Source organism: Ornithorhynchus anatinus, unplaced genomic scaffold (assembly GCF_004115215.2).
Source record: "Ornithorhynchus anatinus isolate Pmale09 unplaced genomic scaffold, mOrnAna1.pri.v4 scaffold_264_arrow_ctg1, whole genome shotgun sequence".
Classification (NCBI taxonomy): domain Eukaryota; kingdom Metazoa; phylum Chordata; class Mammalia; order Monotremata; family Ornithorhynchidae; genus Ornithorhynchus; species Ornithorhynchus anatinus.
This window is the reverse complement of record NW_024396743.1, coordinates 3,620,127-3,646,809: the sequence shown is the minus strand read 5'-3', so window position 1 is coordinate 3,646,809 and position 26,683 is coordinate 3,620,127. Positions and strand designations below refer to the sequence as shown.

General features: G+C 65.0%; 1 protein-coding gene across 1 annotated transcript; it reads right to left on the bottom strand.

The window, feature by feature from the left end:
- Positions 1-13: 13 nt before the first annotated feature.
- GCGR (glucagon receptor) lies at positions 14-25,505 on the bottom strand. The gene is given in 17 exon segments (XM_029056745.2): positions 14-250; positions 11,788-12,036; positions 12,038-12,079; positions 12,081-12,101; positions 13,309-13,350; positions 13,787-13,925; positions 15,122-15,210; positions 15,305-15,374; positions 15,832-15,892; positions 16,006-16,165; positions 16,370-16,526; positions 17,391-17,497; positions 17,608-17,714; positions 17,806-17,913; positions 18,046-18,142; positions 18,256-18,406; positions 25,316-25,505. Coding segments are annotated over 16 exon segments (1,752 nt in total). The 5' UTR covers positions 18,322-18,406; positions 25,316-25,505.
- Between the last annotated feature and the right edge of the window lie 1,178 nt (positions 25,506-26,683).

Genomic DNA, 26,683 nt, shown 5'->3' with positions numbered 1-26,683 from the left:
CAAATGGCAGGGCTCAATCCAAGATGTCCCACCCATCCAGCCCCACGGGGAACACCGCCACCCTCCCATCCCGGCCCCCGAATCCGAACGGGGATTCTCCGCCCGGATTTTCTTTCGGGAGCGTCCCGTCGGAGAACGGGCCCCGCAGGGCCCAGCCGGGATCTCCGGCAGCTCCCGAGGAGGCCTCTTCTCCCGGTTGGCTCCGCGAGAGCCGGGAAGCCGGGGTCGGCGGCCCGGGAGGGAGAGATCGCTGGATTTAGTGTCGGTAGGACCCCGGTCGGCCGTGGAAGTGGCATCTTCCGGGTGGGGGGGGCTTGTCGCCCAAGCCGCTGGGTCCAGATCCACGGAGCTCAGCCCGGCCCCGGTGACGTGAGAACGCACCGAGCTCTACGGGTGGAATCTGTCCGTCTCCGACCCCTTAGAAGCTGGGAATCCCTCGGGGTCCGGCGCGGCAACTCCCGGAGCCTCAGTTTCCCCCTCGCCGTAGGCTACTAGGGAGCCCGCGGCTGTTTGGAAAGAAATGGGCCAATTCAGAGATGGCTAATTCTCTTGTATTGGACTCTCCCTAGCGCTTAATAAAGCGCTCTGTCCATAGTAAGCGCTCAATAAATACCATCGGTTAATTAGTAGGGGACACGATCTCTTTATGGTCAGGGAAGGTGTTCACTAATTCTGTTAGATTCTCCCAAGCGCTTAGTACAGTGCACACAGAAAGCATTCGCTCCATACGACTGATCGATCATTAGGGGATGCGAGGCTCAGAGTCAGGCTGTCCCTGGGGGGGAGCCGGATGGAATAGCTACTCCAAACCCATTCGCTGGTATCCAACCCAGTGCTTAGTACAGTGCTCGGCACATAGCCGGACAAGCGCGGGGGGGGAAAGCAGCGTGGCCTAATGGTTAGAGCGCGAGCCTGGGAGTCGGACGGTCATGGGTTCTAATCCCCCACTTGCCTGCTGGGAGACCTTGGGCCCGTCACTTCTCTGAGCCTCAGTTCCCTCATCTGGAAAATGGGGATGAGGGACTGGGTCCAACCCGATCTGCTTCTACCCACCCCAGCGCCTAGTTCAGCGCTCTGCACATAGTGAGCGCTAACAAAATGCCATAATCAATCAACAAATTATTATTATTAATCACCGAGGCTCATGGGGGGTCGCAGCGACCCCTGCTGTCAGGGGGAGGGAAGGACGCCCTCCAGCCTCCGCTCCATTCATTCATCCATCCATCCATTCACTCATTCGTATCTTTTGAGCGCTTACGGTGTGCAGAGCACTGGACTGAGCGCTTGGGAGAGGACACTTAAGCAACAGTTAGAGACAAGCCCTGCCCACAACGACCTCACAGTCTAGGAGGGGGAGACAGACAACCAAACAAACGGGCATCAAAGTTCTCATTATGAATAGATAGAATTATAGATATAGACAGCTCATTAATAAAAATAAATCGGTCGGTGGTACTTATCGGGAGCTTACCGTGTGCAGGACACCGGACTGAACGCTCGGGAGAGGACGATGCAGCAGAGCCCGCGAGGAGCTCACAATCTAGAGGGGGAGACGGAAATGAAACCACGGTGCTCTGCGCGTAGTAAGTGCTCAGTAGATATCAGTGATTGATTTATGGAGGCTTCTAGACTGTCAACTGTCCGTTGTATTGGACGCCCCCCAGGGTTTAGCACACGATAAGCGCTCGGTAAATACCATCGACGGGCCGATCGACCGTCTCCTCCTCTGGGCCGTCGGCCCCTGCGGCCGGGGGACGGGTCTGCCGGCTCTGTTGCATTGGACTCTCCCAAGCGTTCGGCCCAGTGCCCTGCACACAGTAGGCGCTCAGTAAATACCACCGATGGTGAGGAGGAGGAGGCGGGAAGGAGGGGGCCTAGAAAGTCGCAGGCCCTTGAAGGGAAAGGGGGGGGGGGGCGCCCCTGCGATTCTCCATAACCCCAGAGGGTGGCGCTGCCATTCCGAGAGACTGCACTGACAGCTAGAAGAGCCCGGCCTTGGGAGTCGGAGATCATGGGTTCGAATCCCGCCTCTGCCACCTGGCAGCTGTGGGCAAGTCACGTCACTTCTCTGGGCCTCAGTGACCTCATCTGGAAAATGGGGATTGACTGTGAGTCTCACGTGGGACGACCTGATTACCCCCGTATCTCCCCCGGCGCTTAGAACAGGGCTCTGCACATAGTAAGCACTTGAATACCAACATTATTATTTATCGTTTTTTAAAAATATCTATATCTACCTACCTATCTGCCTAGCTTTCCATCTACCTGTCTGTCCATCTATCTACCTCTGTCTTAGAACAGTGCTCGGCACAGAGTAAGCGCTTAGCAGATACCATCATTATTATTATTATTATTACCCTAGCGCTTAACAAATACCATCATTACTATGATTCTTCTTCTTCTTCTTATCACCCTAGTGCTTAGAACAGTGCTTGGCACATAGTAAGCACTTAAATGCCATCATTATTATGATTCTTCCGCTTCTTATGATTACCCTAGTGCTTAGAGCAGTGCCAAGCACATAGTAAGCGCTTAACAAATACCATCATCATCATTATTATTATTATATACTTATTATTATTATATACTTATATACTTAGAGCGATGCTTGGCACAAAGAAAACGCTTAACAAATACCATCATTATTATGATTCTTCTTCTTCTTCTTCTTATCACCCTAGTGCTTAGAACAGTGCTTGGCACATAGTAAGCACTTAACAAATACCATCGTTATTATTATTACTACCCTACCGCTTAGAACAGTGCTTGGCACAGAGTAAGCGCTTTATTATTATTATTATCATTAACTTCTTTGTGCCTCAGTTGCCTCATCTGGAAAATGGGGATTAAGAACATGAGCCTCACGTGGGACAACCTGATTACCTTGCATCTACCCCAGCGCTTAGTACAGTGCTTGGCACATAGTAAGCACTTGACAAATACCGTCATTATCATCATTAGAAGCAGCGTGGCTTAGTGGAAAGCGCACGGGACAGGGAGTCAGAGGACCTGGGTTCTGATCCCGGCTCCTCCACTTGTCTGCTGGGAGACCTTGGGCAAGCCGCTTCGCTTCTCTGGGCCTCGGTCACCTCAGCGGTAAAATGGGGATGAAGACTGTGAGCCCCACGGGGGACGGGGTCTGGGTCCGATCCGATCTGCTTGGATCCACCCTGGCGCTTCGTGCAGCGCTCAGCGCATAGTAAGCTTGGGCACGTAGTAAGCGCTTAACCAATACCGCGGTTATAATTATCCTATACCACAGTTATGATTGCTATTATTGAACACCCACTGAGTGCAAAACACCGGACAGAACGCTTGAGAGGCCTAAAGCCGGCTGGCGGAAACACGGCCCATGGCGCTGGACATTCTCCGCGGATTTCTCGTCCATTTCTCCTCTCCAAAGTCTCTCTCTCTCTCTGTCACACACACGCAAACTCACGTCCGCACCCAATCCCCACTATAAACAGAGCCAACCCTCCCCCGCCTTTCTCCCGGTCTGGGCCCGGATCCTAGGACAGAGAGATCGAGCCGGAGGTCACCCGAAGGAGAAACGGCGACCCAAGGTCACCAAAATCACCAGGCCTGGAGTCGCCGGAGGGAAGGGAGGGAGAGAAGCGAGGAGGGGTCCTCCACCGCCCGCCCCTCACCCAGAAGGCGGGAGGCGGCGGGGAGGCCCCCTCCCTCGCCGATCTGATCGTTATGACCGAGGAGAGTCCGGCCCCGGTCCGGCCCCTGGTCCGGATCCCTCCTGGCCGGCCCAGGCCCCGGGGGGGGGAAGGAGGAGGATGGGGGGACGGCGAGGGAGGGGCCCACCGGGGCCCGGCCCTCGCTGGAGGGAGGGGGTCCATCCGCGGGTCGGGTCGGGAGCCCGGAGATCGGGGAGCGGGGGTCGGGGCGGACCCGTGCGTCCGGGGCGTGCCGGACTCTCCTCGGCCAGGGCCCATAAATCCGGTGAAAGTCGACAGGCGTGAAGGGGAATTTATGCCGACGCCTCGCCAAGCCCGTGAACCAGCCGGGAACACCCGGCTGGGACGGAGGGTTGCCGGGGGGCGGGGGGGCCGGCACGGCGTCGCCCTCCCCGGCCCCCGATTCCCCCCAAACCGCCCCCCAGCAAGGCGGTCCCGGTCCCGGCGGGAAGGGGCGGGTGAGGACGGGGGCCGTGGGGAGGAAAGGGTCAGGGAGGAGACTCCGTACCGGGTGCCCTCGGGGAGTCGGGAGAATTAACATCGGGGCCGATGGCGATAAATAAGAACGACGACGTCGTCGCTCCGGTAGGCTGCGGGCCGGGGCGCCGTACGCTTCCTCTAGCACGGGGCCTCCTGGGCGTTCGGAGCTCAGAGAGGGCCGGGGGGGCAGAGTCGGGGTCCCCCTCCCACCTCCCGCCGACCGTCCGGGGGATCCAGGTGGAAGGTGGGGGCGGGAGAGGCTCCGGGCCTAGGTGACAAAATGGTTCCCGACCAAATGGGCGCCTTCCTCATCCCTCTCGCCTCCCGCCCCAGAGGTTGCCCACCTCGGCCGCCTCCGGGACCCCCGGGGGGGAACCACTGGGGGGGAGGCGATATGGGGGGGACCCCCCCCCACCCGCTCTCCCTGACCCCTTCGGAGGGGAGCAGGGTGGGTCTCCTGAAACTGCGTCCCGTCCCACAAGAAGCTTCCGGATCAGTCGGCCGTTCGCGTTTATCGAGCTCTTTTGTGTGCAGAGCATTCACTCGGTCGTATTTATTGAGCGCGTACCGTGCGCGGAGCACCGCACCGAGCCCTCGGGCGAGTCCAGGATGACAAAATGTGACGGACACGTTCCCCGCCCGCAACGAGCTGACGGTCTAGAGGGGGGGACGGGGATTAACGGAAATAAATAAAACGAGAGCTAAGGTCCTCGGCGCCGTGGGGCTGGGAGAGGAGATGAATAAAGGGAGCAAGTCGAGGCGAAGGAGATCATCGAGGCAGCGTGACAATAACTACCGTGGGATTCGTTGAGCGCTTACTACGTGTCGGGCCCCGTACTAAGTGCTAGGGCGGATCCAAGTCAATCGGAACCCCCCGTGGGGCTCGCTAAGTAGGAGAGAGAACAGGTGGTGGAACCCCATTTTGCAGACGAGAGAACCGAGGCCCAGAGAAGTAAAGTTGACTTGCCGAGGTCACAGGGCAGGGAAGAGGCAGAGCCGGGATTAGAACCCACGTCCTCTGACTCCCAGCCTCCCGAGCTCTTTCCACTAGGCCCCGCTGCTTTCCTATATACCAGATTTAGGGAAGCATACCATAATATACTAGACTAGATATTTTCTAAATACTAAATGATGATGATGATAATAATAGCGATGGTATTTAAGCGCTTACTATGTGCCAAGCACTGCAGTATCCCACTACACTCTACCTCCTACCGCGTAATAGAGAAGCGACGTGGCTTAGGAGAAAGGGCCCCGGCTTGGGAATCAGAGGACCTGGGTTCCCATCCCGGCTCCGCCGCTCTTCTGCCGGGACACCTTGGGTGAGTCACTTCCCTCCTCTGGGCCACAAAATCTACAGAATGGGATTCCATACCTGTTCCCATCCATCCATCCAATCATTTCCGTTGTATTTACTGAGCGCTTACCGTGTGCAGAGCACTGAGCGCTGGGGAGAGTCCAGCACAACAATAAAGCAGCGTGGCTCAGTGGAAGGAGCCCGGGCTCCGGAGTCAGAGGTCACGGGTTCGACTCCCGCTCTGCCACGCGTCGGCTGTGCGACTGTGGGGCGAGTCCCTTCACTTCCTCTGGGCCTCAGTTCCCTCGTCTGTAAAATGGGATTCACCGTGAGCCTCACGTGGGACCGCCGATTCCCCCGTATCTCCCCCAGCGCTTAGAACCGTGCTCTGCACATAGTAAGCGCTTAACAAATACCAACATTATTATTATTATTAAACGACACATTCGCTAGACTGTGAGCCCCGTGCGGGACCCGATCATCTTGTACCTTTTCCCGGCGCTCAGTACGGTGTCTGGCGTAGAGTAAGCGCTTAACAAAAACCACCCCTCTCGTTATCATATAATAATCCCAAATCGGGAACGGTCCGATCCGGTTCCGACCGCAGCGGGAGCTTAGGACGAGGCAATCCTTCCCGGCCCCCTCCCGGGCCCCCCTTAGAAGCTCCAAACCGAAAGCGTCCCCAGAGCCCCGCGTGACACTTCAATAAACGAGAATCCTCCTTGGGGAACGTCTCCCTGGAAGGGGACGCGACTCTCCCGTCCGCCTCCATCCGGATCTCGATAGTGGGAGAGTCCGGGTCGAGCCCGCGTCGAGGAGCGGCGGGGAGCCCGGGCCTGGGAGTCGGAAGGACCCGGGTTCTAATCCCCACTCCGTCCCTCGTCTGCTGAGTGACCTGGGGCGAGTGACTTCGCTCCTCCGGGCGTCAGTGACCTCATCTGGAAAATGGGGATCGAGAACGTCAGCCCCGAGTGGGACGTGGACTCTGTCCAACCTTCTATGTCCCCCAGCGCTTAGTGGGGTGCCTGGCACTTAGTAAGCGCTTAATAAATACCATAAAAAAGAGTTATATCTCTGTGGGGCGGGGAGGACCGTCAGCCCCCGCTGCCTCTGGGTATTCTGCGGGGGGACCGGCCTCGTCGGCCCTTTGAAAACGAGCTCTGGAGCTCTTCCTGGGCAGGAAGCATGCCAGCTCTAATCATAACTGGGGCATTTGTTAAGCGCTTACTATGTGCCGAGCACTGTACTAAGCGCCGGGGGGGGGGGGTCGATACAAGATGGACAAGTCCCACACGGGGGCCCACGGTCTAAACAGGAGGGTGAACAGGGACTGTAGCCCCCTTTTTCAGACGAGGGAACTGAGGCCCAGAGAAGCGACTCGCCCCCGGGTCCCACGGCGGACGGGTGGCGGAGCCTTCTCCCGGCGTCTGGTACGGTGCTCGGCACACGGTGGGCGCTCAATGAATAGCACTGAACGGATGAATCCGGACAGGCCGCCCCACCAAGCCCACACTCCGTTCTCCCGCCTCACAGAGTGCTTAAAATGGTTAAGCTCCTCGCGGGCTGGGAATTTGTCCGTTTATTGTTCTTTTGTCCTCTACCGATCGCTTATAACTGTGGCATCTGTTAAGTGCTTAGTGTATGCCAGACACTGTACTAAGCGCTGGGGTGGATGTAAGCAGCGTGGCTCGGTGGAGAGCGCCCGGTCATGGGTTCGAATCCTGGACTCTGCAGCTGTGTGACTGTGGGCAAGTCCCTTCACTTCTCTGTGCCTCAGTTCCCTCCTCTGTAAAATGGGGATGAAGACCGTGAGCCTCACGTGGGACGACCTCATTCCCCTGTATCTACGGCTCCGCACGTAGTAAGCGCTTAACAGATACCGACATTCTTAGGGAAGCAGCGGGGCTCGGTGGAAAGAGCCCGGGCCTGGGAGTCAGAGGTCATGGGTTCGACGCCCGGCTCTGCCACTCGTCAGCTGTGGGGCCGTGGGCGAGTCACTTCGCTTCTCTGGGCCTCAGTGACCTCATCTGTAAAATGGGGATTAACCGTGAGCCTCACGTGGGACGGCCCGATGACCCTGTGCCTCCCCCAGCGCTTAGAACGGTGCTCCGCACGTAGTAGGCGCTTAACGGATACCAACATTATGATATATCCCAGTCTCCGTCCCCATTTTCTCGATGAGGGAACTGAGGCACAGAACAGAGAAGTGACTTCTCCAAAGTCACACGGCAGGTAAGCGGCAGAGCCGGAAGTAGAACCCGTGACCTCTGACTCCCAGGCCCCGGGCTCTCTCCGCTACACCTGGCTACCGTATAGCAGAGTGATCGTACATGATTGATCATTCTACCGAATAATAATAATGGGCATCGAATCCCCGCTGGGACAGATGAGGAAACCGAGGCCCGCAGAAACCCAGCGACCGGCCGACGACGTCCGGCGGGCGGGTGGCGGAGCCAGAATCCGAACCCAGAGCCCCCGTCTCCCCGGGGCCGGTCTCTGGACCGAGGCCGCGCCTCGCTTCGGGGGCCGGGGGATCTTCGGCCGCCGGTGGCCGTGGACCTCAAAGGGACCCCGTCACGGGGGAGTCTAGGCCGCGGGCCCGTCGCGGGCGGGGGACGCGTCCGGCCTGTCGCGTCGTCCTCTCCCAAGCGTCGGGCACGGCGCCCCGCACGCGGTGAGCCCTCGGTGAATACGACGGGCCGAGTCCCCCGGGGGAGAGGAGGGCGTCCGGGCCGGGCCGGGGCTCGGAGCGGGCCCCGTCCGGGGCCGGGGCCGGCTCCGCTCCCGGTTGGCCGGTGGCCCCCGTTCCTCCCCGCGGGCGGGGGGAGACGGGGAGGGGAGGCAGCGGGGTCCCGGGGCGGCCCCCTCTCTGGGGTGAGTAATTCTATTTACCTTGCGGAGAGGCCCGCTGTGCTCTCATTTGCTCCAATTAAGGCCCAGGATCCGGTGGAGCGGCTCCCGCCCACGTCAGCGCTCTTCTTGGCAGGAGGTGACCCGCGGCCCGCCCGCCCGCCCGCCCGCCCTCGGCCTACCGGGGACGGGACTCCCGTCCCCCCCTCTCCCTCTCTCTCCCCGAACCCCCCTCGGCCCCCTCGCCCTTCCCTCGGTTTCCCCACACGCCCCTTCCCCTCTCTCTTACCCCTGCTCGCCTTCAGACGGCCAGAGGAGCCCCCCTCGCCCTACCCAAATGCCCCTTCCCCCCTCTCTTACCCCACCCCCCCCCGTCTGCCCCCCCCGGCCCACCCAGCTGTCCCTCCCTCTCTACTTTACCCAAAACCTCCCCATCTGCTCCCCCTCAGCCTACCCTGGAGCCCCCGCGCCCTTTCCTCAGTTTACCCGGGAGTCTCTTACCCGAAACCCTCCTCTGCTTACCCTCAACCTACCCGGGAACCCCACCCCCCACCCCCAGCCCACCCAGGATGGGGGTCTCTTCCCCACGAGCCCCCTCCGCTCACCTTTAGCTTACCCAGGAGCCCCCTCCCCCCAAGTCCCTTCCCTTCTATCTTAGCTGGAACCCCCCCGACCGTCCAGGAGCCCCTTCTCCTCCCTCTTGCCCACGAGAGAAACAGCGTGGCCCGGTGGCAAGAGCCGGGCCCGGGAGGCAGAGGTCATGGGTTCTAATCCGGCTCCGCCTCTCGTCAGCTGTGCGACTCTTGGAAAGGTCGCGTCGCTTCTCTTCGGCCTCGGCGACCTCCAGAAGAGGGGGATCGAGGACGTGAGCCCCCGTGGGCCGACCCGAATTACCTCGTCTCTCCCGGCGCTCAGAGCGGTGCTCGGCGCATAGTGGGCGCTTAGCGAATACCATCATTAACCCCCCTCCGCTCACCCTCGGCCTATCCAGGAGCCCCCTCCGGCTCACCCGGGAGTCCCTCTGCTCACCTCCGGCCTACCCGGGCTAGGAGTCTCTACCCGGAACACCCTCCCCTCCCCTTCCCTTATCCAGGAGCCCCTCGCCCTACCCTCTAGTCCCTTCTCTCTCCCGGGGCACAGCCCTCCGTGCCCCCTCAGCCTTCCCGGGAGACCCGTCTCCTCTCTTCTCCGGAGCGCTCCTCCACCCGGCCTGCCCGGGAGGCCCTTCCCTTCCTCCGCTCACCCGCAGCCTACCCAGGAGCCCCCTCTGCCCACCCAGCCCAGTGGTCCCTTCCCCTCTCTCTTACCTAGGAGCCCCCTCTGCCCACCCACCGTCCCCTTATCCAGCACCCAGTGGTCCCTTCTCCTCTCTCTTGGCCAGGAGCCCCTCCGCCCACCCTCGGCCTGCGCGGGAGCCCTTCTCCTCTCTAACCCGGCGCCTCCTCAGCCTACCCGCGAGTCCCTTCCCTCTCTCTTACCCACAACACTCCTTTGCCCGTCCCATCCTATCCAGGAGCCCCTCGCCTTTCTCTCAGCTTTCCCGGAAGCCCCTCTTTCTACTCAAAAGCCCTCTTCTGTTCCTCCTCCTACCCGGGGAACTCTCCCCACCGCCCCTCAGCCTGCCCAGAAATCTCCCTGCCCCGTTCCTACCCGCCGCCCCGAAGCTCCCCGTCCGTCCCTCCTTCAAGCCAGAAGACCCCGAGTCCGTTCCTTATCTTACCCGGGAAACCCTTGCCCGCGTCCTAACCCGGAATCCCCCCCCCCTTGATCCACGGGCTACCTGGAAGCACCCCCGACCCCATTCCTTATCTTACCCCCGGAACTCTCTGGTCCACATCTAGCAGAAGCCCCTGCCCACCCCTCGCCTTACCCAGAAGCCCCCGGTCCGGTCCTCATCTTCCCCAGAACCCCCCCGCCTCACATCCTATCCAGAAGCCCCCCCAATCCCTCCCCCGTTCCACCCCCAAACTCCCCGCCGCCTCTCCCCACCTGCCAACTTCCAGAGAAGGCCCGGGCCTCGCCCGCCTATCCTACCCGAGTCCCTTTCACTCCCCGCCCCGTGACTTGCCTTCTCGGAGCCCCCGGGAGGTCCGGGCTGGACCAGGGAGCGGGGGCCGGAGAGCGGAGCGGGATTTGCTTTACCTGCTCTCCGCGTCGGCTCCGAGGCGGGGTGGTCCCGGCGAGCCCCGGCGGCCCAGCCCGGCACCAGAGCGGACCGGCGGCGTTGGGGCCGGGGCGGCGGGAGCCGTGCCGACCTCCCAGAGGGTTTCGGGCGGGCCGGTCTGGCCCCCCTCCCCGGTTCCGCGGAGGTGACCGTCGGGGCTCGGAGAGCCGGGGTGGGGAGGACGGGGGCGACGGGGCCCCTGGCCAGGTTGGATTCCCTCCCAGGTTATTAGTATTAATAATGGTACTCGTAAACCACTCCCTACGTGTCGGGCACCGCTCTGAGCACTGAAGTAGTTACGAGGTGACCGGGTCGGGCCCAGCCCCGTCCCCCGTGGTGCTCACGCTCTTCACCCCAGGTCACGGATGAGGGAGCTGAGGCCCGGAGAAATCAAGCCACTCGCCCACCGGTCCACGGCCGGTCACGCGCCGGGGGGCCGGAATCGAACCCGGGTCCCCCCGGCTCTAGCCGCCGAGCCACGCGGCTACTCGGGTCGATCCCGGGATCCTCTCTTCCACGCCTCTCCGGCGCTACGCTCACCTCTCCCTGGACTCTCCTCTCTGGCCGCGTCTCCCCGACCCGGCCGGACAAAGATGATCATCCATTCGTTCTGTTCGGTGGCATTTATTGAGCGCTTGCCGTGTGCGGGGCACTGTACTACGCGCTCGGGAACTACGGTACATCCAGTAAAGAGCGACCGTCCCTGCCCGCGACGCTCGGTACGGTGCTCTGCCCACGGGAAGCGCTCAATAGATACGACTGACCGAGGGATGAGGAGAGGTGTCCCCTTTCCCAGGGTGCTCCGCGCGGGGGTGGGCAGTGCCGCTCCGGCGCTCCGCTGGGGCCCTCCACGTGCGCACGTGAGAAACACAGAGATACGTACACAGCCACATACGGACCTACACACACACAGACACGCACGGGCCACGTCGCCGGTCCCTTTCCCCCCCGGGCCGGTCAGAGACGCCCCCCCCGCCCCCCCGGGGTCCTCCCGGCTCCGGCGAGGCGGGCCGGGGCGGGGAGACAGGCCGGGCGCGTGGACCCGGGGCAGATCGGCCACTTGCTCGACAGCGGTTCTCCCTTGTAGGGCCCGAGGCCGCGGTCCGGGCCCGGCCTCCGGTCCCCCGCCCGGCCCCGGGGTCGGGGGGCGAGCGGGGAGGCGGGAGGCAACGACGGGAGGGCGCCGGGCCGCACGGCCTCCCGGCGCCCTCTCCGCTCCCGCCCGGAGAGGGTGCGGGGAGCGGGGCGGGCCCCGGGTCTCCCCGCCTCCCGCCCGGGTCCCGGCCGGTGCCGAGCGACCCCTCCCTCGCCGGCTCTGGTTCCAGGCTCCCGGGGGCCCCCTCAGAAGCCCGCTCTCCCGGCCTCCGTCGGGGAACGGTTAGCAGCGGGGAAGCCGTCGCCCCGAGGTGCCCGCCGCCGTCCCTCCCCGATGAAGCGCCCGGGGAGGGGCCCCGCGGCCGGCCGGCCCGCCCCGGCCCGTCGGCGCCGCCGCGGCCGACGACCAGATGGCGTTTCTCTCCGGGACGGGCGGTGCCCGTGTGGCTGCAGGTGTGCCTCTGCCTCCTCCTCCAGGGCCTTCCCCAGCTGCCAACGTCGCCAGCGGTTTCACCAGCTCCCCCTGCACCTGTGCCATCCACCCGGGCCTCCGTCATTCGGTCGTCCCGTCCTATCTGTCCGGGGCTCGGCGGCCGCGGGAGCGTCCCCGCGAAGGCCCGAGGGGCGCCGGGACGGCGCTCCGCACACGCTCCGCCACTGGACCCGACCGGATCGGCCGACGGGTCGGGGCCGGCCGCGGGGCACGCTAGACGCGGGGGGCGTTTGGGGACGGGGCGTCCCCCTTCGGCTAAAAGCCACGGGGGGGACCCCCCCCCCCCATCTCCACCTCTCTCCTCTACCGTCCGCTCACCTTGGAAAACCAGGAAAGGGGCCCAGGAAGCCCGACTCTAGCCCGTAGGCTCCAGGTGGCCGGGGAACGTGTCAGACCAACGTTTGCTGGGGCAATTGTTTTGAGCGCTACTATGCGCCGGGCACCGTATTAAGCGCGGGGTGCGGCGTGGCTCAGTGCAAAGGGCCCGGGCCCGGAGTCAGAGGTCATGGGTTCGAATCCCGGCTCTGCCACGTCAGCTGTGTGACCGGGGGCGAGTCACTTCGCCTCTCTGGGCCTCAGTGACCTCGTCTGTAAAAATGGGGATGGAGACCGTTGAGCCTCCCGCGGGACGATCTGATCACCCCGCGTCTCCCCCCGGCGCTTAGAAAGACCAACGTCATTATTATCGTTATCCGAGGTGATCGGGTCGGACGTAGTCCCCGTCCCGTACGATAGCCACGGTAATAATAATGATTATGGCGTTCGTTAGGCGCTTGCCGTGTCCACGCAGTAATAACCGTGGTGCTTTTTTAAGCGCCGACTGGGTGCCAGGCACTGCGCTGAGATCGGGGTGGATCCGAGGTAATAATAATGATAATTCTGGTATTCGGTTGGACGTGGTCCCTGTCCCGCGTGACGACGATAACGACCGTGGATTTGTTTAGCGTCTACTGCGTCCCACGTGACGATGACTGCGGTATCGGTTAAGCGCATATCGCGCGCCGGGGAAGTTCTGGGGTGGATCCAGGCAGATTGGGCGTCCCCACACGGGGCTCACGGTCTCACCCCCCATTTGGCAGACGGGACAACCGAGGCCCAGGGAAGTGAAGCGACTCGCCCAAGGTCACGGCGGGCGAGCGGCGGAGCGGGATTAGGTCCCAGACTCTCCCAGACTCTGAGTTCAGCGCTCTGCGCCCACAGAGCGTTCGACAGGGTCGACTGATCGACTGGGAATCGGACTCACCTCCTTATTGACGAAGCAGTAGAGAATGGCCACGAGCACCCCCTGCGAGAAAGAGGGTGTCAGGGGCCGGGCGCTCAGTACGGTGCCCACCCCCGACGGCGGGAAGCCCGCGGCCAACGCCGCGGACGGACCGGTTGACGGCTGGAGCCGGAGTGACCGTGGTATCTGTTGAGCGCTCACTAGGTGCCAGGCGCCGCGCCGACCGCCGGGGTGGCTACGGGCAGATGGGGTTGGACCCCGTCCCCGCCCCACGTGGGGCTCCCGGCCTCCAGCCCCATTTTACAGACGAGGGAACCGAGGCGGAGAGCAGCGGAGGGACTCGCCCGAGGCCCCACGGGAGCCGGGATGAGAACCCGGGTCCTTCCGACTCCCAGGCCCGCGCTCTAGCCGCTAGGCCGCCCCGCTCCTCCGTGCCGGGTGCGTGGGGGGAGGAGGGGGCCGGGCGGGGGCGGGGCCCGGCGGGGCGTGGGGCGGGCACCTGGAAGGAGCTGACGAAGAGGTCGAAGAAGAGCTTGACGAAGCGCAGGGTCCCCTGGGCGTGCTCGTCCGTCACAAAGGCGAACACGATCTCGTGGACGCCCAGCAGAGGGATCAGGGTCAGGGTGGACTTGGCCAGCCTGGGCGGGGGGACGGGCACGGGGTCACCGCGGGGGCCGGGGCCGGCCCCGCCGCGGAGCCGCGCCGGATGGTCTTCCCAGACCTGGGCCGGGGTTTCCTCTTCGATCGATCCCACCGGCTGCCGCCCTCCGGGAGCCGGACCCTCCGCCCGGGGGGCGGGCGGAGCCGTCCGCTAAGGACTTGGGCGGGACCACCGACCGAGGGAGCGGGGAAGGCCGGCCCCCGAAGACCGGGGCCGGCCTTCCCCGAGGGGGTGGGCAGGGCCGACCGCTACGGACGTGGGGCCGCGCCACCCACGGAGGAGGCGGGCAGGAGAGACCTCTGCCAGTGGGGTGGAGGAAGGGAGGAAACTCTCCCTCCGCGGGGGTGACGGGAACCACGTCGGCCCCCGGCTCCGCCGACCCGTGGAGGCGTGAGGACCGTTCCTTCACCCCGATGGCATCTTGCAATCTCTCCCGCCTCGGGGACTGATTTTAGAACCCGTGGGCCCCGGCCCCTCCGGGACGTCCGCGGTCCGGCTTCTAAAATTAGCCCCCGAGAGAGGTGGGGGCGGGGGGCGAGGAGAGCTGGGAGATCGTGCCCCAGGAGGGGGGCACGGGACGCCTGTCGCCGCGGGGGGAGGAGACGATATTCTTACCCTCCCGGCTAGCTGGGCGTCGGAGGGGGGCGGGGGTGGGGGGAACGGGTGAGCGGAGACGGGACGACGTCGACGGATCCTTTGCCGCTAGATGGGGAGTTCTCCCGCTAGACCGTGAGCTCCTCGTGGGCCGCGTCTACCGACCCTGTTGCGGTCTCCTCCCCCCCGGCGCTCAGCGCGGTGCTCTGCACTTGGCGAGCGCTCGTTCTCCCCGCCTTCGAAGCCTTCTTAGAAGCCCATCTCCTCCGAGGGGCCTTCCCCGACTGAGCCCTCCTTCCTCCCTCTCGAACAATCTGCCGGTTATTGAGCGCCTACTACCTGCGGAGCACTGTGCCGAGCCCCCGGGAGAGCTTGGACCCCCGAAGCAGTTGACATCCGCCCCTCCCTCGGCACTTGGAATGATCACGGCACTCGTGGAGCGCTTACTACCGTAGCCGCCGCCCTCGAGGGCTCGCGCCGGCGCTCCGCGCACGGTGAGCGCTCGATGACCGCCGCCGACGGATCGATGGGGCGGCCCCCTCCCCCCTGGGCTCGGGGAGGGGGGCGGGGGACCCTCACCGGAATTTGTAGTCGGTGTAACGCATCTGGTGGGCTCGGAGCTTGGAGACCAGGATCTGGATAATGCGGATGAAGACGAAGAGATTGATCTGCCCGGGAGACAGGGACGCTTCAGAGGCGGGCGAGGCGGGCCCGGGGGCCGCCGGGGTCAGAGGTCGGCGGCGCGAGGGCCGGCTGACTCACCGAGATGGCCAGGAAGACGGGGAAGCGGAGGATCCACCAGAAGGCCATGTTATTGTTGCTGCTCCAACACCTGGAGCGGGGAGCCGGGGCTGGATGCCGGGACCCCCCCCGGCCGCCCGCCACCCAGCCGGCCCCCGCCCGCTTTGCGGCTCCGACCCGGACCCGGTCCCCTCCCGGACCCCCTCCCTTCCGCGTGTTTTGCCCCTCGGGGCCCCTCGGCACCGGATACGGTGCCGGTGACGATAATGACGACGACGGTACTCGTTGAGGGCTTACTATACGCCGCGCACCGTCCTGAGCGCCGGGGTAGGATGCGACTTGATCGAGTTGGGCTCGGTCCCCTGTCCCCCGGGGGGCTCCCGGTCTTAATCCCCGTTTTCCAGATGAGGGACCCGAGGCCCCGGGTAGCAGACGGGCGGCGGAGCCGGGATCGGCCTCCGGGTCCTTCCGCCTCCCGGGCCCGGGCTCCACCCCCGAGGCCACGCCGCCTCTCCGCAGCCCCCGTCTTCGGCCGCCCCGCTACTTACTGGATGTTGTCGAACAGTGCCCTCAGCACCACCCAGGGGACGAGGAAGAGACGGGGTGCTCCTGTGGGGACGGCCGCCGCCCCGTGAGGGAAGAGAGACACCCCCCCGGCCCCCGCCGCCGCACCGCCCGTCCCTCCGGCGGCCCCGGGGGTGGCCCCCGGGCCCCGCTCTCACCCCAGCCGATGCCCAGGTAGAGGTTGAAGTAGCTCCTCTCCGAGAAGACGGCCGACACCAGGACGTTGTGTAAGTAGATGCCCTCCACCAACAGCCAGCAGTAGTTGGCCACGATCCCATACTGCATGAGCACCGTGGCCGCCCGGCAGCCGGCCAGCGCCTGCTGGACACGGCGGGCACGGGAGCGGACCTCACCGTCCGCTCCGACGGCGCCCCCCGGCCGGCCCCCCGAGGGGGAGCGCGTCGCCCGGCGGGGAGCCCGGCGGCGGGGGAGGGAGGGGCGGCGCCCCCGGGGGTCGGGGTCGGGGTCGGGGGGGGGGGACCGGCCGAGGGGGCGAGTGGGGAGGGGGCGCCCGGCCCTGACCTCGTCGCCGAGCCAGATGCTGACGCTGAGGTCGTCGCCGATCTTCTGGCTGTAGCGGGTCCTGAGGAGGGCGTCGATGACCAGCACGGAGCCGGCCTTCAGCACGAAGGAGGCGAACAGGTTCATGTGGATGTAATTCCGCACACAGTGCAGTTTGCTGCGGAGAGAACCGCGTCCGGCCGGTTGCGGGGGGGTGGTCGCCCACGGGGCCGCCCGGGCCGGCCTGCGAGGCGACGGGCCGGCCCCTCCGACGAGGGGGCGGGCAGCGCCGTCCACCGTGGCCAACCCCGGGCGGCAGCCTCCGGGTCGTCTTCCTCACTCCATCCACCTCACCCCCTTTGCGTAGCCTATCTCCGTCTTCGACTCCCAGCGTCTCCCGCCCGCTTCTCCGTGCCCTCTGCCGGCCCTCCGAAGTAACCCCGATGACCACCGGGGCATCTCTTTAGCGCTCATCGCACGCCGAGCGCCGTACCGAGCGCCGGGGGAGATACGAGACGACGACGGGGGGGGGGGGGGGGGGCGCGGTCCCCGGCCCTCACGGGGCTCCCAATCCGAGGGGGAGGGAGAACGGGGATTTCATCCCCGTTTTTTGAGATGAGGAAACCGAAGCGGAGAGAACGTGAAGAGACTCGCCCAGGATCTCACCGCGAGCGAGGGACCGAGCCGGGATCAGAACCCGAGACCTCCGACTGACGGGCCTGGGTTTCCCTCATTCATTCACTCGACCGAATTTACGAAGCGCTTACCGCGTGCAGAGCGCCGTAGTAAGCGCTTGGGAAAGTACAATAGGACAACGGAGAGCGACGATCCCCGCCCGCAACGAGCTCACGGACTGGGGGGGGGGCGGGGGAACGGCGGACGTCGGGACATCGACACGAATAAATAAAATCACCACAGGCCGCGACCCCTCCGCACGGAGATTCCTCCAAAGGAGCGGAGCCCGCCCTAGGAATGGCCCCGGCCTCCCCTCCTCCGAGAAGCCCCCTCCCCTCCCCACCCCCCGACCTCGTCCCCCGGCTACCTGAAGCCCAGCAGGATGGAGAGGGCAAGGAGGAGGGCACCCAGCGACACGGAGTAGCCGACGGTGTACATGATCTGGAAGCTGTTGTAGGTGCGGGCGAACCTCTCCTGGTCGGACGGCGGCGGGTCGGGGGTCGTGTCCCCCTCCCCCGCCTCCCCCGGGACGGCCCCCCGGCGTCCCCGCCCCTCCGCCGCCCGGCCCCGGGGTCCCAGCTGACCTGGGCCACCACTTCCTGGACGTCCATCACGCACTGGGAGGCGTTACGAGGCTCCTTCACCCACTGCCCGTCCGGCCCGCACCTCTTGAAGGCCAGGCCGTGTCGCACTGCGGGGGAGAGACCGGCCGAGTCACTCCCCCGCCTCTCCCCCCGCCCCGGCCGTGACCCCCATCCCCCCCGGCCCTCCCCGGGGGGTACCTTTGTCGTGCCAGGGCAGGTACCAGGGGCAGGAGGAGTTGGCGGTGCTGTTGGGGAGGGCGTCTGGCCAGCAGGAATACTTGTCAAACGTCCGGTTACAGACCAGCTCTGCTTGGCGGGGGAGAGGGAGAGGGGCGCTGACCTCTGACCTCGGCCGCCCGGCCCTCCGGCAGCCCCGGGGACGGGGCCTCCTCGGGCGGGGGGCGGGACGCGGGGCGGGCGGGGTCCCCGCGGCCTCACCTGTGGGAGGGGGCAGCAGGCTGAGGTTTCGCAGGCACTCGTTGCTGTAGCCCTTCCACTTCTCGAAGACGAAATCCAGGACCTGGGCGGAGGGAGCCTGCGGGCCGGGGGGAGGCGGAGGGGGGCCGTGAGCGGGGCGGAGACGGGGGACCCCGGGGCCCGGGGGGACCGGGGCAGGGCCGCCACAGCGCCGAGGATACCGGGACTCACCTGACAGGAGAGCAGCAGCAGCAGCAGCAGCAGCGGGACAAGGGGGTGCGGGCGGGGGGCGGGCATCCCTCCGGGAGGGTCTCCCCCTCATCTGGATGCGGCCGGCGCCGAGGGAGCCCGGCTCAGCGGCCGTCCGGCCTCCGGCCTGGCCCTGGGGACACGGGTTGCGGTTGGCATCCGGGCGGCGGCCGAGGGGGTCACCCCAACGGCCCCGCTCCCCGCCCCCGAGATCCCGCCCTCTGGACGGCGCCCGGGGGGCCGGGCCCCCGGAATCCCCCCCGCCACGGGTTCGGGGGCGACCGGATGGGAAGAGGCCCGTTCTCGTCCCCCGTTCCAGCCGCAAACTTAGCCGGCGAGGACGGGGCGGGGGCGGGAAGGGGTGCGATGGGAGGGGTTTGATGGGAGGGGCTCTGGGGGGAGGTTTTGGTAAACGCCTAGTCCTTCCTAATAACGACGTTAATGGTAACGATAACGACGATGGCGTCCGTTGAGCGCTTGCTGTGTGCCGAGCGCGGTTCCGAGAGCCGGGGGAGATACGGGTCGATCGGGTTGGACGCGGTCCCCGTCCCGCCTGGGGCGCTCACCCTGGTCCCCATTTTCCAGATGAGGTCACCGCGGCCCCGAGAAGCGAAGCGCCCGGCCCCAGTTTCCGCGCGGCGGACAGGTGGCGGAGCCGGGATTAGAAACCGGGTCCTTCCGACGCGCGGGCCCGGGCTCCGGCCTCTGAGCCGTTCCCCGACAAGCCACTTAAAATCCACGCCCCCTCCCCGTTCCGGAAGATCGACCTCATCCCCCACCTCGAGACGGCCGTCACCCCGGGGGCCGCGGGAGGCGGGGACGCGGGGAGCCACGGTGCCTCCCCGCCGTGGCCGCCGGCCATCTGTCGGCGCCCGGCGGTGCCAACCTCCCGGCTGGGCCGATTCCCCTCCAGCCAGGTCAGCTGGCTCCCGCCCTCCGGGGAACAAGCGGTCCATTCAACCTGGGTCTCCCCCTCCCCTCCCACGCCGCCCGCCCCCGGCCTCCGTCGGCATCGTCGTCGTCAACGTCATCATCGTGTCGTCGCCGTCGTCGTCAGCGGAGACTCCCCACGGGGCGGGCCCGGGAGTCCGCGTTTCGGGCCCGGCCCGGCGTCCCGTCCCGTCGGTGGCCGGAGCCCGCCCGGCGATTTGGCCGTCCTGGGGCCGGGGGGAGGTTGCCCGGCCGGTGGCTCCTAGGAGGGCATTATACCCTTCCTCTCCTGATGCCCCGGGCTCAGTTTCCCTTCCGCAAGACAAGTTCAACTCCTCCTCCTCCTCCTCCTCCTCTACTTCTATTACCATTACTGGTAGAGCAGCGTGGCCCAGTGGGTAGAGCCCGGGCTTGGGAGCCAGAGGACGTGGGTTCTAATCCCGGCTCCGCCACTGGTCGGCTGTGCGACCTTGGGGGATGTCACTTCTCTGGGCCTCAGTTACCTCATCTGCAAAATGGGGATGAAGACCGTGAGCCCTACGTGGGACGACCTGATGACCTCGTATCTCCCCCGGCGCTTAGAACAGTGTTTGGCACACAGTAAGCGCTTAACAAATACCGACATTATTATTATCATCATTAAGAACCCCGTTATTACTACCACTGGTCTTCCTCCTCCTCCACCCCTCCCTCCCTCGCCCCCGCCATCTCGGGAGCCGTTTCCTCTTCCGGCCTGTTCCCCCGAGGGCCCCGGTGCTCGGACAGTGGCTCCCTGGCTCCTTCCCCACCTATTTTTAGCCCCTGGGAAAACGGAGGCCGGCAGAGGGGCGGGGGGCCGGGCATCCGTCACCGAGGGGGGCCGCCCTCCCGGGGCCCCGGCCCCATATTTGGCCGGCACGGGCAGACGGGACCGGCGCCCAGACCGGCCCCGCGGTGCCCCCCCCCCCCCCGGCCACCCTGTTGGGAGCCGGGCACGGAGGTCCCCCGGGGGCGGGCGGCTCCACCGTCGGTATCTCGGGTCCCGGCCCCGGACCGCGGTTGGGGCCGCCATCCCGGGCTCCGGGCGCCCGGGCCGCGAGCCCAGATTTCCTTTCCGGCCGGGGCTCCGGGCCCGGGGCCGCTATAAGGGTGGCGGGGCCTGGCTGCCGGAGCCCCGGCCCGGGAATCAGAAGGACCCGGGTTCTAGTCTCGGCTCCGCCGCCTGTCCGCCCCGTGACCTTGGGTGAGTCACCTCCCTCATCTGGGCCCCGGATCCCTCATCCGTAAAAAGGGGCCGAAGACCGGAAGTCTCGCGTGGTACACGGACTTTGTCCCACCTGATCAGCTTCTATCTCCCCCGGCGCTTAGGACGGTGCCTGGCACCTACTAACTGCCTAATCAACGGCCTCCTCCTTCTCTATTCTCTTCCGTCTCCTCTTTCTACCTCTGCCCTTCTCTTTTTCTTCCTTCACCACCTCTTCCTCTCTCGCTTTTTTCTTTCTCTCCTCTTCTTCCTCCTCCTCTTCCTCCCCTTCTTCTTTCTCTTCCTCCTCTTCCTCCCTCCCGCCACCTCTCTTCCTCAACCGATCGATCGCGGGTATTTACGGAGCGCTTACTGCGCGCAGAGCCCCATGTCAAGCTCACGGTGCCCTAGGCTCCCGGGCTTCTCCACGCTGCCCTCCGGAGAGAGGTCAAGTCCCCGGGGGTGGCAGAGGGGCAGTCCCGCCGACCTCCCGCGGCGCCCCCCGCCCGGTCCGGAACTCATTTTTCCCTCCGGACCGTAAGCTCGCCGTGGGCAGGGATCGTCTCCGTTATATCGTTCCGTCGGACTCTCCCCAGCGTTTAGTCCGGTGCTCCGCACACAGTAAGCGCTCGAGAAATAAGACCGCTCGACTTGACGGACTCCCGCCGGCGGGCCCGGGCCCGGCCTCGACCGCCTCCCGGCTCGGATCCGGTGACGTCACCCGTCGGACCCCCCCCCCCCGCCTCCTTCTTCCAACTCGGTGACCCTCGGCCTCCCCCGGGGCCCGGCCCACCCCCTTCCCGTATTCTGCAGCTCCCCGGGACCGGCCCCCGCCCCCCCACGGAACCGACGCTCCATTCCTCAAATCCAGGACGTTCCCCCCCCCGGCCCTCGAACCCGGTCCCCGTCCCGGAAGCCCCCGGGGCCCGGGGAGCGTCTGTGAAAAGGGCAGAGGCCGCGGTGCCCGATAGGCCCCGGGGAGGGTCTCAACGGGGTCTCGCCGTCCGGCTGAGAGCCAAGGAGCCGATCGAGTCCGGGCCCGGCAGTCAGAAGGACCTGGGTTCTGATCCCGGCTCCGCCGCTCGTCCGCTCTGTGACCTCGGGCGGGTGTCTTCACTTCTCTGGGCCTCGGGCACCTCATCCGGACAGTGGGGATTAAGGCCGGGAGTCCCATGTGGGCCAGGGATCTTGTCCAACCCCATTAGCTTGGATCTACCCCGGCGCTTAGAGCGGCCCTCGCTACAAAGCGAGCGTTTGAGAGATCCCACCGTTTTCGATGATGGTTATTACCAGGGGGCAGGAGGAGCGAGCCGGGCCTTCTCGAGGGGTCCAGAACCCCCCGGGGATGGCCCCGCCCCCCGGCCCCGGGGGTTCCGGCGACTCTCAGTGGGAGAGGGCAGAGGAGTCCCTTATCTCGATCTAACGTCCGATCGAACAGGCCCATCTGCCGCCCCGGGCCCGCCCGGCCTTACGGGAACTTATAAACCGGGATCGATCCGGAGCTGGTGCGGCCCAGCCTCGGACCCCCTGCCCCCGGGGTCCTTCCGTCCGTCCCCCCGGCCGACCCCGCCGCCACCCGGGCCCCACCTACCGATCCTCTCCCAGTCAGAGCTGGTCACATCCACAGGAATGTAACCCCCGGGAATTCCCCAGAATCCTCGGCGGCGAGGCCGCTCTGGGTCCCGGTGGTCCTCCCCACCCGGGGTCCCCCCCGGCCCCCGAGGCCCGGGTCTCCGCGGCTCCCGACGGCCGGTGACGCCCTCGAACCAGAGGGACCCGGGGGACGGTGGGTAAGGAGGAGGGGAAGGAGGAAGGAGAGAGGGCCGGGCGCTGGGGCCGGGCCAGTCTAGCCAGTCCGGCCAGAGACCCCGCACCCCAAGCCCCCCCCGCCCACCCCCTCCGGCCGCTCCGGCTCCCGGGCCTGTCGCAATCGCCCCGTGACCTTTGAACCCCGGAGCTCCGGCCTCCCAACGGCCGGGCGGAGATGGGGCCGAGCCAAGGACGGACGGAGGGACGTGGCGGGGGGTGGGGAGCGGGGGGGGGGACGGTGGGGACCCTCCGGGAGCCGGCGGGGGGCGGCGGGGGAGGAGCAGGCCCCGGAGAGGAGATAGCGCGGGGCCGTCGGCCCGGACCGCTCCCGAGATCCTCCGACGGGAAGGGACAACCGGGAAGCGAGAAGAGACCCCGGGTTGATAAGTCGTTCCCCGCGGAGGGACGGGCCCGGGGCGACGGCCCGCGGGCCGGGGGAACTCCCGATCATCATCACGGTACTCGTCGGGCGCCTACTACGTGCCAGGCACCGGTTCCCAGAGCCGGGGTGGATCCAGGTCCATCGGGCCGGACACGGTCCCCGTCCCACGTGGGGCCCGCGGTCGTCATCCCCGTTTTCCAGAGGAGGGAACTGAGGCCCGGAGGATAACGACAACAGTCGCGGTATCTGTTAGGCGCTTACTACGTGCCAGGCACTGTTCTGAGCGCCGGCGTAGATACAGGTTCAACAGGTTGGACCCGGTCCCACGTGGGGCTCGCGGTCTTCGTCCCCATTTTCCCGAGGCGCGGAGAAGTGAAGCGACTCGCCCGAGTTCGCACAGCGGACGTGAGGCGGAGGTGGGATTAGAACCCGGGCCCTTCCGACTCCCAGGCCCGGGCTCCGGCCACTAAGCCACGAGGGCCGGGGGGAGACGGAGGAAGTTGGTGGTGGTGGGGAGCCTCCTTAGGGAGGACCTAAACCCTGTTCCCCGATCAATCGGTCCATTAGTGGTATCTACTGAGCTCTTGCTCTGTGCAGAGTACGCTGCGCTAAGCGCTTGGGAGCATACTGCAGAGTAAGTCGACATGATCCCCGCCCTCACGGAGCTTCTATTCTAGTGGGGAAGACAAATGCCGAAATAAATTTCAGGTAGGGCAAACCGCTGAACATACAGATATCTGGCGATGGTATTGGTTGAGCGCTTACTGTGTGTAGAGCACTCTACTAGGCGCTTGAGAAATTATGATATAATCGAGTTGGTAGACGTGATTCCTTCCTACAAGGAACTTACAGTCTACCGGGGGAGATAAGCACATGACTGCAGGGAGGAGGAGGAGAAGAGGAGGAAAAGAAGGAGGAGAGGAGAGAAGGAGGAGGAGGAGGAGGAGGAGGAAGAGGAGGAAAAGGAGGAGAAGAAAGAGGAGGAGGAGGAGAGGAAGGAGGAGGAGGAGAAGGAGGAAGAGGAGGAGAGGAGGAGAAGGAAGAGGAGAAGGAAGAGGAGGAGGAGAGGAGGAAGAAAAGGAGGCGAGGAGGAGGAGGAAGAAGAGGAAAAGGAGGAGGAAGAGAAAGGAGGAAGAGGAGGAGAAGAGGAGGAAGAGAAGGAGGAGAGGAGAAGGAAGAGGAGGAGGAGGAGAGGAGGAGGGGGAGGAGAGAAGGAGGAGGAGAAGTAGGATAGAGGAAGAGAGGAGGAGAAGGAAGAGGAGAGGAGGAGAAAGAGAAGGAGGAGGAGAGGAGGAGGAAGAGGAGGAAAAGGAGGAGGAGGAGGAGAGGAGGAGGAAGAGGAGGAAAAGGAGGAGGAGGAAGAGGGGAAAAGGAGGAGGAGGAGGAGGGAGAGGAAGAGGAGGAAAAGGAGGAGGAGGAGAGGAGGAGGAGGAAGAGGAGGAAAAGGAGGAGGAGAGAGGAGGAGGAGGAGGAAGAGGAGAGAAGGATGAGAAGGAGCAGGAGGAAGAGGAGGAGAGGAGGAAGAGGAGGAAAAGGAGGAGGAGAGAAGGATGAGGAGGAGAAGGAGGAGGAGGAGGAAGAGAAGGAGGAGGAGGAAGATGAGGAGGAAGAGAAGGAGGAAGAGAAGGAGGAGAGGAGGAGGAGAAAGAGGAGGAGTAATGAATGCCTAGGTTTTTTGGGGAGGAGTACATAAGTGAGGCGGTGGTAGTGGTGGTGGTAATGGAGTCGGGAGATTTGAGATTAGTCAGGGAAGACTTTCTGGAGGAGAGGTCATTTTCACAGAACGTTGAAAATGGGGAGAGCAAGCGGTCCGCTGGTTCCAGTCAGTCAATCAATGGTTTTTATTTAGCACTCTGTGCAGAGCACTGTGCTAACTGCTTGGGAGGGCACCATCAAATCGGTAGACACGATCCCCGCCCGGGAGGCGCTTCCAGTCCACTGAGCTCAGAGCGCTCGGGAGAGCCCAGGAGGGCCGGCAGATGCGGTGCCTGCCCTCAAGGGGCTTATGGCCCGGCAGTTCCTGTGAGTCAGTTCTAGACGGGGCCGGGGGAGGCCGGGGGCGCTCAGCTGATAGCCCTCTCAATAGGTCGGCGCTCAGAACAGTGCTCGGCACGTGGTGACGACGACGTCGGTGTCTGTCAAGCGCTCACTACGTGCAGAGCACCGTTCTAAGCGCCGGGGTAGATACAGGGTCACCGGGTCGTCCCCCGTGAGGCTCACACGCTTAATCCCCATTTTACAGGACCAAGGTAACCGAGGCACAGAGAAGTGAAGCGACTCGCCCACGGTCACCCAGCTGACGAGCGGCAGAGCCGGGAGTCGAACCCATGACCTCTGACTCTGAAGCCCGGGCTCTTTCCACTGAGCCACGCCGCTTCCCCCAAGCGCTTAACGATCACCATCGTCGTCATTATTCTCTCCAAGGGGGACCGACGGCCTCCTGTGACCGCCGCCAATGCCCGACGACCTCCCACAGGGGCCGAGAATCCCCCAGGAGCAGCAGGGAGCAAAGCAGCCCAGTGGGTGGAGCCCGGGCGTCGAGAGGACCTGGGTTCCGATCCCGGCCCCGCCGCTCTTCCGCTGGGTGACCTCGGGCGACCCACCTCACTGCTCTGGGCCTCCTCGGCTGTAAAACGGGGATTAGATACCCGCTCTCCCATCCCTCTCCCTTTAATCGATCATATTTATCGAGCGCTTACCGTGTGCCGCCTTCCCCTTCATCGATCACCCGTATTCACCGAGTGGGCAGGGCACCAGACGAAGCCGGCGGGAGAGTACGACGTAGCAGAGTCGGCAGACAGGCCGGGGAGACGGGACGAGCGGCCCGGCCCCAGGAGATGGAGCCCAGGCCTGGGATTCGGAAGGGCCTGGGTTCTAATCCCGGCTCCGCTCCTTGCCTGCTGGGTGACCTCGGGCAAGTCACGTTATAATAATAATAGAAACGATGGGGTTAAGGGCTCGCTGTATTAAGCGCAAGGGTGAACACAAGCAGATCGGGGTGGACGCGGTCCCCCCTCGCGTAGGGCCCACAGTCCCCATCCCCATCTTCCCGACGAGGCGACCGAGGCCCAGAGAGTGAAGTGACTTGCCCAAGGCCACGCAGCAGCCAGGTGGCAGAACTAGGCTCAGATGTCACGACCTCATGATTCCCAGGCCCTTGCTCTATCCGCTGCACCGTGCCGCTCCTCTACGCTACCCTACGCTTCACTTCTCTGGGCCTCAGTTCCCTCATCCGTAAAATGAGGATGAAGACTGCGAGCCTCACGCGGGACAGGGACTGTGCCCAACCTGATCGGCTTGTATCTACCCCAGCGCTCAGCACGGTGCCCGGCACATAGTCGGCGCTCACCCGATACCCCAGTCATCATCACCATTATCCTGGTGTTCCCCGTCCGCAGACCGGGAGCCCCACGTGGGACAGCGATCGCGTCCGTCCCGATAATCCCGTTATCTCCCCCGCGTTTAGTCTAGCGCTCGTCCCGTAGTAAGCACCTGACGAATAATCCCAGCTATCACCTACCACGATCATTATCACACGGTCGGCTCCCGCTCTTGAAAGACGGCGTTGTCTAGATCCGTGCCTCTCGCCCCGTCCGGCGTATCGGACTCCCCGAGCGCCCGGTACGGAGCTCTGCGCGCGCGTAGGCGCTCGGTAAATACCGTCGGTCGGTACCAGCGACGGAGCAAGGACGGCGCTCACGCCCCGTCCGGCTCAGCCCGCCCTCACCGCTCCGAGACGGGCCCGCGGGGCCCCGTCGAAGTCCGCCCCTCGCTCGTCGTCGGGTCGTGTCTACCGGGGCGCCTACCGCGCGCAGAGCACCGTACCGAACGCTTGGGAGGGGACAGTAGAACAACCTAACAGACCCGATCCCCGCCCACGGGGAGCTCGGCGGAGTAAGGCGGGTCGGGGTCGACCCGGAGTGGCCTCGGAACCGAGCCTCGGGCCTTCGCCTCGGCCGAGGGGAGACGCGACGGGCGGAGGGAGCCCGAAACCCCGTCCGGTCGGCCCCCGCCCCACCGGCTTCCGTTCGGATCCCGCCCTCCCGGCGGCCGACGAGGTCCGGCGG